The sequence below is a fragment of the Cydia strobilella genome, chromosome 26, assembly GCF_947568885.1.
Source record: "Cydia strobilella chromosome 26, ilCydStro3.1, whole genome shotgun sequence".
NCBI classification, from domain to species: Eukaryota; Metazoa; Arthropoda; class Insecta; order Lepidoptera; family Tortricidae; genus Cydia; species Cydia strobilella.
The window spans coordinates 6,275,977-6,291,921 of record NC_086066.1 but is presented as its reverse complement, the minus strand read 5'-3'; the positions used below and the strand labels follow the sequence as shown (position 1 = coordinate 6,291,921).

The 15,945-nt window shown below is 41.3% G+C and overlaps 1 protein-coding gene across 1 annotated transcript; it reads left to right on the top strand.

Annotated features, from left to right (window-relative positions):
- The first annotated feature begins 3,139 nt into the window (after positions 1-3,139).
- On the top strand, positions 3,140-13,317 carry LOC134753281 (zinc finger protein 782-like). The gene is made up of 4 exons (XM_063689127.1): positions 3,140-3,601; positions 9,407-10,516; positions 11,909-12,003; positions 13,157-13,317. The coding sequence occupies exons 1-2, from the start codon at positions 3,295-3,297 to the stop codon at positions 10,300-10,302; spliced, it is 1,203 nt and encodes a 400-aa protein (XP_063545197.1). The 5' UTR covers positions 3,140-3,294; the 3' UTR covers positions 10,303-10,516; positions 11,909-12,003; positions 13,157-13,317.
- Positions 13,318-15,945: the final 2,628 nt, after the last annotated feature.

Here is a 15,945-nt window from a genome sequence, read left to right as displayed (position 1 = left end):
CCGAATATTTATCGAATAAACAATTTGTTTTTCACATCACCAATTCGAAAAAGAGGTTTTTCTTCCCTGCTAGGAGGGATCAAAGTGGAAATTTTCTTCCCTGCTAGGAGGAATCAAAATAACACTTTTCTGTTCTAGGATTTTTACATTTTTTGCACATTTTTTACATTTTTTCCCACGTTACTCTCGGGATTCTATTATAGAATCCTTCGCTTCATTTACGATCTAATGTACGCCCTCGCCGTAAATATGTCATTTTGCTCCCTTGTAACACAATCTACTATTAAAGGCGTCCGCGACGTTTCCGTTCCTTTTCATAAACATTCATGGTCGTCCGGGAGAATGGTCAAAAACAGGTTATGAGTGCAGACCCGCGGACCTGCGGTGTCAGCATGGTTGCATTTTTATCACCTGTCACTATGCCTGTCACTTTCGCACTTACATACTTGTTAGAACGTGACATGCGATAAAAATGCGACCGTGCTGAGCCCGAATGAACTTAATTTCAGCGTTTTAAGCAGTTTTAGCCCAACCGAATATTCGGTTCGGTTTGAGCTGAACCGAATATTCGTATTCGGCAAAGTCTATATTCGACCTATCTCTAGTTAACCTCGTGAGTCTATATGTACATTAAAATGTACATATTCGTTGCAATCTAATTTGAACCTTTCATGAAACAACTAAAGTATCATTTATATTGTTTCATTGCGTTGTAAAACAAACGAAATTCGTTCCAATTTACTTATCGAACAAGGTTCAAATTAAGAATTGGAAAACTTTCCCATGAGGTTAAAACTTAATAGTTTGAAGTTTGCTGATATTGATCTCCGCTTTCGCATATTGATCTGATGATCGTTGTGGTTTTAAAATAGAAGAACATTTTTATTAAAAATAACCCAGCATAATTCTGGGCAAAAAATATGCTGAGACAAAGTTGCAACAAATTGTGGCAAAACAGCGCCATCTGTTAAAAGTACTATACCTGCTCATCCTTTTGAACGATAACGACATTTAAAGTGGCATTTATCAAGTAATATATTTGATAATTCATATAATAAAATTTAATTAAAAATAACCTACCATAATTCTGGGCAAAAAATATGCTGAGACAAAGTTGCAACAAATTGTGGCAAAACAGCGCCATCTGTTAAAAGTACTATGATACCTGCTCATCCTTTTGAACGATAACGACATTTAAAGTGGCCTTTATCAAGTAATATATTTGATAATTCATATAATAAAATTTAATTAAAAATAACCTACCATAATTCTGGGCAAAAAATATGCTGAGACAAAGTTGCAACAAATTGTGGCAAAACGGCGCCATCTGTTAAAAGTACTATGATACCTGCTCATCCTTTTCAACGATAACGCCATTTAAAGTGGCCTTTATCAAGTAATATATTTGATAATTCATATAATAACATTTAATTAAAAATAACCTACCATAACTCTGGGCAAAAAATATGCTGAGACAAAGTTGCAATAAATTGTGGCAAAACAGCGCCATCTGTTAAAAGTACTATGATACCTGCTCATCCTTTTCAACGATAACGCCATTTAAAGTGGCCTTTATCAAGTAATATATTTGATAATTCATATAATAATGAGAATTTTTATTGTTGCCTTGATTTAAATTGAATATTTTTGCTTGATGCAAATAGTATGGCGTTTATTGAAGGGTATTTTTAAAAGGAAATAATGTATATCGTTTATTATAAATTTCATTTGAAAATTGTCCTAAAACAATGAGCTATATATTTTGTTTGCAATAAAATGATAAGTTTTTTACTGAACAACGTCTTTCTTTTTGCGAATTACTTGCTTATGCCCGCGCCTTCGTCTGCGTGGAATGATGATGATGATTGATAAATGTCCTTTCCTGAGACTATTAGTTATTCTGTGACTGAGGTCCTTTCCTCAGAATAATAAAAAACGTCCTTTCTATGTAATGTCACAAGGGAATATTACGCGAAACTATGCGCAGGTGGCGCCACTACCACAATCTGAGGGTATATCGTCAAACAAGTAAATCGAAATTTAGTTATGTAACATCTCTGTCACTCTTGCGTATTCGAGCGATAAAGAGGCAGATAGCGAAATTTCGGATTCGTATTTCCCGGTAGGTCCTCTGTAAACAAACCGCCTTGATGCATCAATGTCATATTTTATTATCTCTGAAAACTTGTCAAAAACCTGTTAAAGGTACAGTATGTATAAGTTACTCTATGGTTTACTAAAAAGGCTAGTGCTGCACTGGTGGCAGAACATTGCAGTAATATCCCCTATAGTGTGAATAACAAATTCATAGATTACAATACGACATTTCGTGAATGCAAGGGTGTGCGTGGTTCAGATCAATATTGATTGGCATATTGGAGAAAAAAAAGTTTCGACTGTGCGCAGTGTTGCCAACTTGGCATAATTGGTACCAGATATGGCATAATTTCACACTCTCTGGCATCGAAAATTTCCATTTAGCATCTGGCATCTTTTTTAGCATAATTTAGTGAATCAAGTGATTATGTCCCTAAGCCAAGTTTGAAACCTACTTGGCAGTGATAGACAATCCATGGCACAACCGTCAAAGGAAATTTTATACATACGAGGAATTATAATAAGCCGTAACAGACTACCGCACCGCACCGCGACCTTTTTTTCATAAGGACCCTCCACACTCATGCGCGAATCACGGCGCGAAGCCGCGAACGCGAGTCTGGAGTCTAGTTCGCTAATCAGCGAAATCGACTCCACACTCGCGTTCGCGGCTTCGCGCCGTAATTCGCGCATGAATGTAGAGGGCCTTCACGCGTTACCAATTAAATTGTCAATCAGATTGTGCGAAAAATTGTCTCGTCTACATCCACTAATCTTTTTGTGTTATCTATGGTATAGTCAATGTCATGTCATAATGGCCGGTTCTTTGTTACCTATAATATTTTAGCATCTTTTTTAGCACATTTCAAAATTACTTAGCATATTTCTGGCATAATTTAGACATAAGTCTGGCATTTTTTCAAATTCCGAGTTGGCAACACTGACTGTGCGGAACATAATGGATATTTGAACGCACGCTCTTGCTTTCACGAAATGTCAAATAATTTGACATTGACATTAATTAAAAACCAACTGAGCCGATTATTTGTTTTGCTTTTGGAGCTATTATATGAATAGTCATTGAATTTTTAATATATTTTGAATCAAGAATAAAGATCCTACCTCTACTTACTTGAATAACTTAACTTTTAGGTTAAAGTCCATGCCGAAAACTCCTAAAAGTGTTTTTAGTTGACGATGGAGTCAGCGTTACAGGGCATAGAGAGTGTTTGCGTGAAGGCTGAGCCTTGTGAAGATGAGCCCACGTTCTCGAGAGTGTCTGTGAAAGTTGAGCGTTTGCTTGATGATGTGTGTGTACAAGACGAGCCCAGGTGCGAGGGTTTGTCTATAAAAGCCGAACCTTCGTGCTTAGATGTGCGTGTAAAAGACGAGTCGCTCGGCGTGAGCGCGGCGGCGGCGGCGCTGTACACCGACCACGCCGTTAAAGATGAGCTAGTGCTCGGCCCCGTGCTAGTGGAGCAGCGCGGTGTGCGCGCACCAACAGGTCAGTTTTTTTTTTTTTAATTTTTCAAATGTTTATTTGGGCACAAACGTTACAATAATTCTTACAGGTAGTAATATTAATTAATACATGAACCAATGAATTTGCCACCAACTACTAACGCATATACAAAAAAAGAAACAGTTGTGGGCTCTCTCTAAAGAAAGGATGCTTATCACAAGGAATTTCGAAAACGCCTGTTCCTATCTCTATCGCACACTAGGCTTGTGTAGTACATGTACTAAAATCAAAAAGACACGATTCCCTCCACTGTACTAGACCGAACTATTCCCTAATGATTCTGCTCTTAGTTCGTTTTAAGTGGAGCTACTTGGCGTTGACGCCAAAACGGTGGATAAACTCGTATCTAGATTAATTCTTCATTATCCGCACACGTCTTCATTAGTTTACTGCATAATAAGCTATCAGTATTACACTTCAAACAACGTTAATGAGCAAAAACAAAAAATTAATCCCGACTCGATGTCGCCAAGATGGCGGTCGTCAAGCAACTCCGCGCTAGTGTAGATGGTGGTCTTTTCCATAGTTCGAAATGTCAAATGTCACTTATCACTTCAATGATTGACAGCTGTTGTTTAGTCTTTTGGACCACCATCAACATAGGCGCCAACTGGTGAGCAAAAAAACGATAGCCCTTATTGTTACATTTCTAAATAAAAAAATGTGTTAAAATACCAAAAAAAGTCCAAAAACATTTGACATTGACAGTTACTCCATACAAAACTAAATTGTCATAGGAATCATCATTCGCCGGGCCGATTATAAAATTTAAAGGGCCCTCCACACTCATGCGCGAGCCGCGAACGCGAGTGTGGAGTCTAGTTCGCTAATCAGCGAGCGTGACCAGGACCAACCCTATAAATACCCAACCTTTGTTCATGAATAAATAATGAATGAATGAATGTATACACTCCCTGTATTTGCTTCAGTAAAATCAAAGATAGATATAACTCCGTAATAGATGGATACAGTCTAAGGAAAAAACGTGCCATGAAAATCAAGAAAATTTAATATTAAAAAAAGAGAGGGTAGTTCGGCGCGTTCGCGATAGCAAGCTTCTGCTGTGCTCTGTGTTTAAATAAATAGTTAAAAGTGTTTTTTACGATAAATATCAGCAAATAACTGTGAAATATAGTGAAATACTCTAACACAAGTGTTATCCAAGAAAAATAATATCAAAATAGTGAAAATTTGTACTAAAAGTTAAAACAGTGTATCATCCTACCCACAACACACTAATATCAACTATATAATTTTATAGAATAAAAATACTTTAATAAATATCAAAAACAACAATGAAGTGTTCGAAGTGTAATAAATCAAGTGGTGCTAAGTGTATAGTCATTGGTTGTGACTCCTGCTCGACCAAACTCTGCCAAGAATGTGCAGGCCTCTCACCAACAGAGGTGCGCGTGTTTGAGTTAAAAACAATCCAAAGAGTGGTTCAATTCTTGTGCACGGACTGCAAAAAAACGATGCGCGAGCTCCCAAACATTCTGCAGTCTATACAACAGCTCCAAAAACAGGTCGAAGATTTGAAAAGGCGCAATGACATTGCGAGCCGGGAAGAGGTCATTCAAGAGTTGATTGAGCGGAAAAAACGGGCCAAAAATGTCATTGTCTTCAATGTACCTGAAAGTTCGTCTAACCAACCGGAAGAAAGGAACCAGCATGATGTGCGAGAATGTGAAAAAATTGTAGCCACTATAACCGGGGAGGTCAACATGTCCGGGGTCAAGGTCGTGCGTCTCGGACGCCCAGGTAACAGTTCACCCAGACCGAGACCAACCAAAATCATATTTAACAACAAATACGACGCACTGAAGATTCTTAAAAACAAAGGCAGGCACTCTAATGGCAAGAACATCAAGTCTGACCAAACACCTTCACAACAAGAATACCTAAAAATTCTACGCACAGAATTGGAGGAACGCACCAATGAAGGAGAGGAAAACCTTACAATTAAATTCATAAACGGTTGCCCTAAAATAATAACTTCATCAAAAAACCAAGCCACCCAACAATAACACCAAAACAAACGACAACATGCAAACAAAACAATACAATTCTACCTATCTTAGACAATATCATTATATACACTAACCTAGGCTCGTTACAACCTAAATTCGACCTACTTCATACTCGTGTTCTTACATGCAAACCCAAGCCGATAATCATAGCTGTGACTGAAACATGGTTAAATGTGAATATACCCAATAACTTAGTGAGTATTCCGGGTTATGATCTATACAGGAAGGACCGGGTTGACAGAAGAGGCGGAGGCATCGCTGTGTATGTTGCTCAGGAGGTATGTGGATTACAAATACTAGCTAAAGTAAATACCAGCTACTCTTCTCTCCAGTCTATTGACACGCTATGGTTAGATATAAATTTAAACCAATACAAATTCTTATTTGCATGCATCTATCGACCAGAAGATTCTTGTATAAATGAAGAAAAAATGTTGATAAGTGAGATATCCTCTGCGTCCACATCGTGTAACGTCATCATTACTGGAGATTTTAATTACCGTGAGATAACCTGGCCATTAGCAAACATTCAACATAGCGACAATAGAAGAGAGTATATGTTTGAGGAAATGTTCGTACAAAGCAATCTGTATCAATTGGTCCAAAAACCCACTCGACACAGAGAAGGCAACCGGTCTTCCCTTATTGATCTGGTCATGACGAACGACGAAAACCTTATTACAGCTGTTAAACACCAACCGCCTGTGGGCAAATCCGATCATGATTTCTTGCTACTGTCAATGCAAATAGAAAACAATAATACATTAAGTAAAAGTATAAAATCGAACAGGAAAAACTACTTCAAAACAGACACAGAGAGTGTAGACTCGGCCTTATATGAACGCAATCTTTTAAATTTAGTAAGCACACATAATACAACTAACTGCAAATGGGAAGCATTTGAATCCACCTTCCTCGAGGTGGCCAACAAGCACACACCGAACGTGAGGCCACCGCGCAAACCACCACTGGAACCTTGGATTGACAAGAATATAAAACAAAAAATACAGGACAAACGAAAGGCATGGGACAAATATGTACTTACAGGATGCAGAGATGATTACAAGCACTACAGAACACTTAATAATGCACTTTTAAGTTTAACTAGGCAGTCTAGAACTGAGTATGAAAGCCGCATTTTAAATCTCGGACCTAAGGCGTTTTACGCCTACATTAGAAAACAACTAAGCACAAAAGTTTCAGTTCCCCGTGTTATGCATGATGGAGACAAGACAGTAACAAGTGAGGTTGACATTGCGAATGCCCTCGCCAAACGTTTTGAAAGTAACTATGTTAAGGAGCCACACGACACGGTACCACCTATTGCATGCCCTCGCATCCAGGAATCCTTATGTGACGTCACTATTTCGGAAGATAAAGTTTGGAACAAATTGAAGAAGCTACGTGAAGACACTTCCATGGGCCCCGACGGAATCCCAGCAGTCTTGCTAAAGAAATGTAAAGCTATTCTACCATCTCTTACGCATATAATGAAGGAGTCATTTCACACATCAAGCGTGCCGCAAAAGTGGAGGAACGCTTTAGTGACACCTATCTACAAAAAGGGAGACAAACTTAACCCCAGCAACTACAGACCAATCAGTCTAACTTGTCTAGCAGTTAAGCTAATGGAGGCTATTATAAACGACGAAATAAGGCTATTCCTAGATAGGAATCATATAATTGTCGACCAACAACATGGCTTTATGAAGAGAAGATCCACTGTCACTAACCTACTAGGATGTGTCAAGGTCTGGTCTAGCCATCTGGATAAGGCAGAACCAATCGACGTGATATACCTGGACTATGAAAAAGCTTTTGACAGAGTGCCCCATCATAGACTCCTGGCCAAACTCGAGCACTTTGGCATAAGAGGAAAGCTTCTACAATGGATAGGATCATTTCTAAGCGACAGAAAATTTAGAGTACGTATCGCTGACAGTGTTTCTGACGAATTTGATGTCTGGAGCGGCGTCCCACAGGGATCGGTCATCTCAACCACAATGTTCAGCATATTTGTTACCGACTTACAAACCACCATCGAATCCAACTTCAGCTTCTTTGCAGATGACTCTAAGCTTTTTGTAAACCCCATGATAGACCATAGTAAACTACAGTCAGATTTGAACCGAATTAGGGACTGGTGCCTAGACTGGCTTATAAACCTCAACGAATCTAAATGCACAGTCCTCCACATGCACAACAAAAACCCAAAGTTGCCATACACTTTAAACAGCGTAGCGTTAGCAGGAACCATGACCCAACAAGACCTGGGAGTCATAGTGTCTAATGATCTCAAGTGGGAACCCCATATTTCACGAATAGTAAAAAAGGCTAACTCTATAATCTACATAATTAGAAAAGCTTTTCGTATCCTCACCACCGAAACAATGCTAAAGATATATAAGACCTACATAAGACCAATTCTGGAATATGGCTTTCAGATATGGAATCCATACTTCAAAAAAGATATTGACATGATCGAGCGAGTGCAGCGTAGATACACTAAAATTCCCGCACAACTAAAGTCACTTTCATACGAAGAAAGATTAGTCAAGCTGGGCCTGACAACACTGCAAAAAAGGCGTGAACGCGGCGACTTGATCGAAACGTTCAAAATAATTAACGGATATTACGACTGTCCAGAACTAAGCGATCTGTTCGCTCGAAACTCAAACACGCGCACAAGAGGACACAACCTTAAACTAATAACAACAAAGCACAAAACAAATATCGGCAAACACTTTATTGCAAACCGAGTAGTAAAGGCTTGGAACAAATTACCCTCAGAAGTTGTGAACTCTGCAAGTGTTAATCAATTTAAAAATAGACTAGACAAACTATGCTAACTGTGCTAAGTGAACTATGATTTAGACGTACCAGCATCAGCTGCCTGTCTAAAATGAAATAATAATAATAATAATAATAAATTTGATTTTCGATCAGATGGCGCCACTACCTTTGACCTACTCTCGGATAGATGGCGTTGACGGTTTGGTTTGTTATTTAACAATTTTAACGCATATCAGTGAAAGAACATGGGTCAAAATCATATAAAAATAATTAATGCAAATAAATAAAACATGTATCCTTATATATATATACTAATGGCCTAATGAACATTAAACAATTGTATATGTATAGTACCAGCATTCTTGTTAGGAAAATATTAAACAGCGCACTCCATACTAACTTAGCCTTTATAACGAAGAAGCAAATATCCAAACGCACTACTCGTCGTGCAAGTTTCATTGTGCTACCGAAGATAAGAACACAATTAGGGAAAAAAATGTTTACATATGAAGGTGCACAGCTTTATAATAAATTACCGTCTGATCTGAGAGGGACAGGCTCATTCAATGCGTTTAAAACTAAATTATCGCAATACATTTTAAACCACTACCCACCTTAAAAAAAAAAAATGTGTGAGCGTGTACCTCTCGAGCTCGACTTTAATGCTACCGTAAATAGGATAACTTTTACTTATAACTCTGTTCTCGTGTAAGTGACTTGTATGTCTTTTATGAGAATAAATATCTTTAAACCTATATATAAGATGTCTCATTAAGAAAATAAATAAAATAAAAATAAATATATACATTTTATGGTATTTTTATACATCTTCATTTTTAGTTTTAATCGTGTGTCGATAGATGGCAATAAATTTACTGTGGCTACAAAATTTACTATGACAGACTGACAGTACCGCTTTATCCTATTATATCCTCTTTGGTAAAATAAAACATTCTCTTTGCAGGACAAAATCCACTGAAGAAACCGAGCGCCAAACTTGAAACTTTCCAATGTGCTCATTGTGAATATACAACAACTAGAAAATCACAGTTAATTAGGCATATGGGGAAGCATACTAATGAGAAGAAATATAGATGTGGCCAGTGTAGCTATGCTAGCAGACGCAAATATGACTTGCAAGTCCATGTGAGGAAACACACTGGTGAAAAGCCGTACAAGTGTGATCTGTGTAGTTACTCTTGTGCCCAAAAGAGTAATATGAAAGTTCATGTAAGGAAACACACTGGTGAAAAGCCTTACAAGTGTTACCTGTGTAGTTTCGCCTTTGCCTATAGCACTACTTTGCAAGTTCATGTAAGGAAACATACTAGTGAAAAGCCGTACAAGTGTGATCTGTGTAGTTTCGCTTGTGCCTATAAGAGTACTTTGCAAGAACATGTAAGTAAACACACTGGTGAAAAGACTTACAAGTGTGACCAGTGTAGTTACGCTTGTACCCGAAAAAGTAGTTTGCAAGGTCATGTAAGGAGACACACTGGTGAAAAGCCGTACAAGTGTGATCTGTGTAGTTTCGCTTATGCCCATAAGATTTCTTTGCAATATCATGTAAGTAAACACACTGGTGAAAAGACTTACAAGTGTGATCTGTGTAGTTACTCTTGTGCCCAAAACAGTAATATGAAAGTTCATGTAAGGAAACACACTGGTGAAAAGCCGTACAAGTGTGATCTGTGTAGCTTCGCTTGTAGCCTTAAGAGTACTTTGCAAGTTCATGTAAGGAGACACACTGGTGAAAAGCCGTACAAGTGTGATCTGTGTAGTTACTCTTGTGCCCAAAAGAGTAATATGAAAGTTCATGTAAGGAAACACACTGGTGAAAAGCCTTACAAGTGTGACTAGTACATGTGATTTGCAAGCTCATGTAATGAAACACATTGATGATGCGCGTTACAAATGTGACCAGTTTAGTTTTGATAGTCTCTGCAAGAAAGGCTGGTTGGGTAGGGTAAAATGGGTAGTTACCATAAGAGTAAACATACTAATGAGATACTTTACAAGTGTGATGTTACAAGTACAAATAATTGTTCACCAGACCTTGAAGGACATTATAAAGGTAAGAAGCTTAATAATCTTACGTTCTATGCATGCCTGGTATTGTTATTTTACACATACTGTAGCATGACGCTACACCTGTCGTCAATTTTGGAAACTACTTATTGCTTGTCTGTCATGTCTAGTTTGCTTGTTTGTTTAGTCGTGTCGTACAGTGTGAATTGATTCACGCAAGTACGGTTAGATGGCGCTCTATAAAAACACATGGAACCTTTTTTGGACTGAGATGTTTTCGATGTTAGCAGGTTACAATTGCGTTGCATTTTGAATTTCAATTCTGATTCGGAAAGAATAAATTTGTTTTCTTCGGGGGACTTCAGAGGGATTTTGAGATTGACGTGGAAAGATCTGTTTGTGGTCCGCGAATATTTTTCAATTTTTTCCTTGTTTCCGTCAAGTTAACCTTTTAATCGAGAGGAACGTTTTCTTCTGAAGTTGCCAATAATAACTTGGAGTGCGCTTTTCTTCCCGTCGTTCCGCGGCATTGTTGGCCGTAGTTGCCTGCATCAGGACCTTTTTAAGGCCACCGTCGAGCAGTGCTCCGGTATCGCGAATCAACGACGGGGCGCAGCCGCCGACGGGCAGTCGGCAGTGGATGGTCGTCGACCGGCGGTCAGGTATCAGACCCACGGAGGACACGAGCCCGCATACTGCGTGGTTCGATAGGTTACGGTACAGCGTTGGTTGGCCGAACGTTTTCTTTGGGAAGGAACTAGCAGACCCACGGAGGACACGAGCCCGCATACTGCGCGGTTCGATAGGTCACGGTACAGCTTTGGTTGGCCGAACGTTTTCTTTGGAAAGGAACTAGCAAATTGTCATCGTCTACGGAGTTGAATATTTTTTAACGTTATGGAATCGGTTCCCGTTTAATAACCCTATAATTGTTCATTGTTATTTTTTGTGCCATATTTCTTTTAATTCTGTAAAGCCGCTGTTATCCGTATTCCGCATTTCTTTACAGAATTTTCAAAATTTTACATACATACATATAATAACGCCTATTTCCCGGAGGGGTAGGCAGAGACCACGGATTTCCACTTGCTACGATCCTGACATATCTCTTTCGCTGCCTTCACTTTCATAACATTCCTCATACACGCTCGCCGGTTTAGGGTGCTCTTGACCTGGCCTTTCTTCAGGATTTCCCCGATCTGATCAGAGAAAGTCCGCCGAGGTCTGCCCCTTCCAACTCCCGTTTCTACCTCTCCCTTATACACTCTCTTTGTTAGCCTTCTTTCACTCATTCTTTCCACGTGTCCAAACCATCTCAACATACCTTTCTCAATTCAAAATTGCCAGGCGAAACTAATATTCGGCATTAAATTTAGGCACCTATCACCCGTTGAAACAGCCATTCTCGTCCATAATCTCCATCTCATTGCATTGACAGTTGCAGGTGATCCTTGCCATCCGATCACGACCACACTTACTCGCGGCGAGAGTCCGCGCCGGCGCCGGCGCCAGGGCCCAGCGCCGCTCCTCCCGGTTAGTGTGTCGGCGCTCCTATAGGCTAGTGTCGCCGCTCCTCCAGGTTAGTGTGTCGCCGCTCCTACAGGCTAGTGTCGCCGCTCCTCCAGGTTAGTGTGTCGCCGCTCCTACAGGCTAGTGTCGCCGCTATTCCAGGTTAGTGTGTCGCCGCTCCTCCAGGTTAGTGTCGCCGCTCCTCCAGGCTAGTGTCGCCGCTCCTCCAGGTTAGTGTGTCGCCGCTCCTACAGGCTAGTGTCGCCGCTATTCCAGGTTAGTGTGTCGCCGCTCCTCCAGGTTAGTGTCGCCGCTCCTCCAGGCTAGTGTCGCCGCTCCTCCAGGCTAGTGTCGCTGCTCCTCCAGGCTAGTGTCGCCGCTCCTCCAGGTTAGTGTGTCGCCGCTCCTCCAGGCTAGTGTCGCCGCTCCTCCAGGCTAGTGTCGCCGCTCCTCCAGGCTAGTGTCGCCGCTCCTCCAGGTTAGTGTCGCCGCTCCTCCAGGTTAGTGTGTCGCCGCTCCTACAGGCTAGTGTCGCCGCTCCTCCAGGTTAGTGTGTCGCCGCTCCTACAGGCTAGTGTCGCCGCTCCTCCAGGTTAGTGTGTCGCCGCTCCTCCAGGTTAGTGTCGCCGCTCCTCCAGGCTAGTGTCGCCGCTCCTCCAGGTTAGTGTCGCCGCTCCTCCAGGTTAGTGTGTCGCCGCTTCTCCAGGCTAGTGTCGCCGCTCCTCCGGGTTAGTGTCGCCGCGCCTCCGGTTTAGTGTCGCCGCTCCTCCAGGTTAGTGTGTCGCCGCTCCTCCAGGTTAGTTTCGCCGCTCCTCCAGGTTAGTGTCGCCGCTCCACCAGGCTAGTGTTGCCGCTCCTCCAGGTTAGTGTCGCCGCTCCACCAGGCTAGTGTCTCCGCTCTTCCAGGTTAGTGTGTCGCCGCTCCTCCAGGCTAGTGACGCCGCTCCTCCAGGTTAGTACACGTTTGACGTCGCGGCGCGACGCCGTACAAATTCATTAGCCTTTTTGCCGCGACGTTAAGGAACGAAACGCTATAAAACAAAAAATAACATGCAAAGCATAGGGATTCCAAAACGAGTTATCGATGAATATGTTCTAGTTCACATCGATACTTTTATATCGGTGTTGTTTTCGTACCTACTCAAAACATAAGTACTAAACGTAGTGTTGTCCTCAGGCGTTGGGAGCGGCCACCGCTCGCACGCACAGAGCGAGGCGCGCCGCCTCGACGTGTCGGACGCGGAGACCGATAGAACGACAGCGGCACCGATCCACCGGGAGTTTGTTAAATGACGGCTTATAGAAATTAAGCGCTCGGATAGGATTTGCTGCTTTCAAGACTGGTGTGATCCTCTGAGCTGAGGGTCTATTTTGATATCAAAAAATGGAGTGCGCGGGAATTCTCGTAACTCATAAGGGCCCTCCACACTCATGCGCGAATCACTGCGCGAAACCGCGAACGCGAGTCTGGAGCCTAGTTCGCTAATCAGCGAACTAGGTTCTACACTCGCGTTCGCGGCTTCGCGCCGCGATTCGCGCATGAGTGTGGAGGGCCCTATAGAAGAATGCATACATTTAGTAATTTTAACGGGTCTGACATATCGCGTTAATTTAATTATTTTTACGTTATTATATTTCATTATCTTATCTTTTATTCAAAAATATGACAGTGTAGCTTCTTGTATAATGTAAAATTTAGTTATGATTTTTTTCTCATGTAAAATATAATCAACCGCTAGAAAGACATGCAATAGACTTTTTTTATTTAATTGATTTCTATCAACAAAACAAACACAAACACACAACAACACATACAAATACAAACGTGACAGAGTGATCAGGAACAAGATAACGAAAGGAATTTTGATCCTCTTTACTAATGAAGTGTACGAAACGCGAGAGTTTAAACTGTTAAATAGAAGAATGGCCTTTGTAACAATGTACTATTAAATTAATCGAATTTAAACTGTTGTGAGACATACTAACATTAAATCATTTTACGGTTATTATTACGGCAGCGGCAGTACGCAATACACGGTCGTCGTGAACGCTGCTCGCACTATTAGTGCTTGAGAAAGGACCTGGGCTCTCCGAAACATGTCGCGCGAGTGACTAAAACAAGTGAGTCTAAACCGTAAAATGATTTAATACTATTAAATTGATTGATGTGAGAGCTTTGATACCTATGTATTTGTAAATGCTTAAATCGACTCATCTTTCTTGCGTTATCACGGCATTTTGCCACGGCTCAAGGGAGCCGCTTGGCCTAATCCCAAGACTTGGCGTAGGAACTAGTTTTTACGAAAGCGACTGCCATCTAACCTTCCAACCCAGAGGGTAAACTTTTCCTTCACCGAAAAGCGACTGGTATTTCGTGCATTAGTTCCGAAAAACTCTTTAGTACGAGCCGGGGTTTGAACCCGTGACCTTTGGTGCTTGCCCCAGGCGCCATTGTGGTGTAGGCCACAGCCGAAGATCACCCTGTACAACTAATACCTATCTCCCATCTGATTTGATACGTCACAGTCCCATATGTAGCATTCATGCTCTAATGAACACAAACAAAGAAAATCTATTTTAATTCGATTATTACGCAACAATTAACCAGAACAAAGAAACATATGTACGTTTCACTAGTATATAAGGCCAACATTTGCAATAAAGATTCATTCTATACTCAACTCCAGTGTTGTCATTATACCCCTGAACGTCCCACACTTCATGGCGACCGTGACAGTCGGGCTGCTCGAGGCAGCCCCAGCTTAGACGCTGCCCGGCTGCCCAACCACCGTGCCAGCCGTGCCAGCCAGCCAGTCAGCCAGCCAGCCACTTCATGGCACTGCGCCTGCCAGTCGGGCTGCTCGAGGCAGCCCCAGCTTAAAAGCCACTAGCCAGCCAGCTCCACTGCGCCAGCAAAAGCCAGTACCATTAAAGTCATGGGAAGTCAGTGCACCAAGGACAGAAAAGAAGAGGTCATCATCGCTCAGAACGGAGCCGCCAACGACGCCAGCGCGTAACAAGCGGGCAGCAACACAATCACAACATATACAACCACAGCGGTGCTGATAATAATATGCGCCATTTTTATGTATGCCATATGGAAAAAATACATAAATGTCTCACAAGAAAAATTGAGCGACAAGCGGTATCAACGATGATGCGCAACACCAACAAGGCAGAGCAGAGCGTCTAGCACCCGCCTCACCTGCACCAGCCCTTCTCCACTAACCCCACCGCCAGTGCGCAACAGCAACTACAGGTACAAATTCAACACAACTGCGTTAATTTGATAATTTGCGAATTTTTTTTTTATTAAGGTGTAAAGACTGTTGTAAAATCTCAGTTTCACAATAAATGTGAACATTATATGTAAATAACGTACAGACAATTATGACTGACATTCAAAAATTACATGACAAATTAAAATCATAACCACATACGAACAAGACACAATGACGTCTAATGACAGTTTTCACCTAAAAACGGCGGCAGCACTGCTGCCACCCATGGACGGTTCAGAGGCCGTTACTAAACAGCTTATAGACGCCATAGAATTGTATTCTACACTAATCAAGGAATCAGACGCAAAAATGTTAATAAACTTCGTGACTAAAACTCGTCTAACTCAAAGTGCAAAACTTACCATATCAGATAAGCATACCAGTGTAACCAATTTAATTGATGAAATGAAGCTCCGACTATTACCAACGAAATCAGCAACCGCGATACAAACAAAACTATTAACGACAAAACAGGGGAATAGGACAATCGAGCGATACGGCCAAGAGTTAGAGGAATTATTCGTAAACCTCACAGTAATACAGGCAAATGGGAAGCCAGAGGCCTATAAAATCTTGCAACCTCTAAATGAAAAAATGGCGATAAATAAATTCGCAGAGGGTCTGCGCAATGACAAACTAAGTACCATTGTAGCATCGCGAGGATATTCCTCGCTAAAGGATGCCA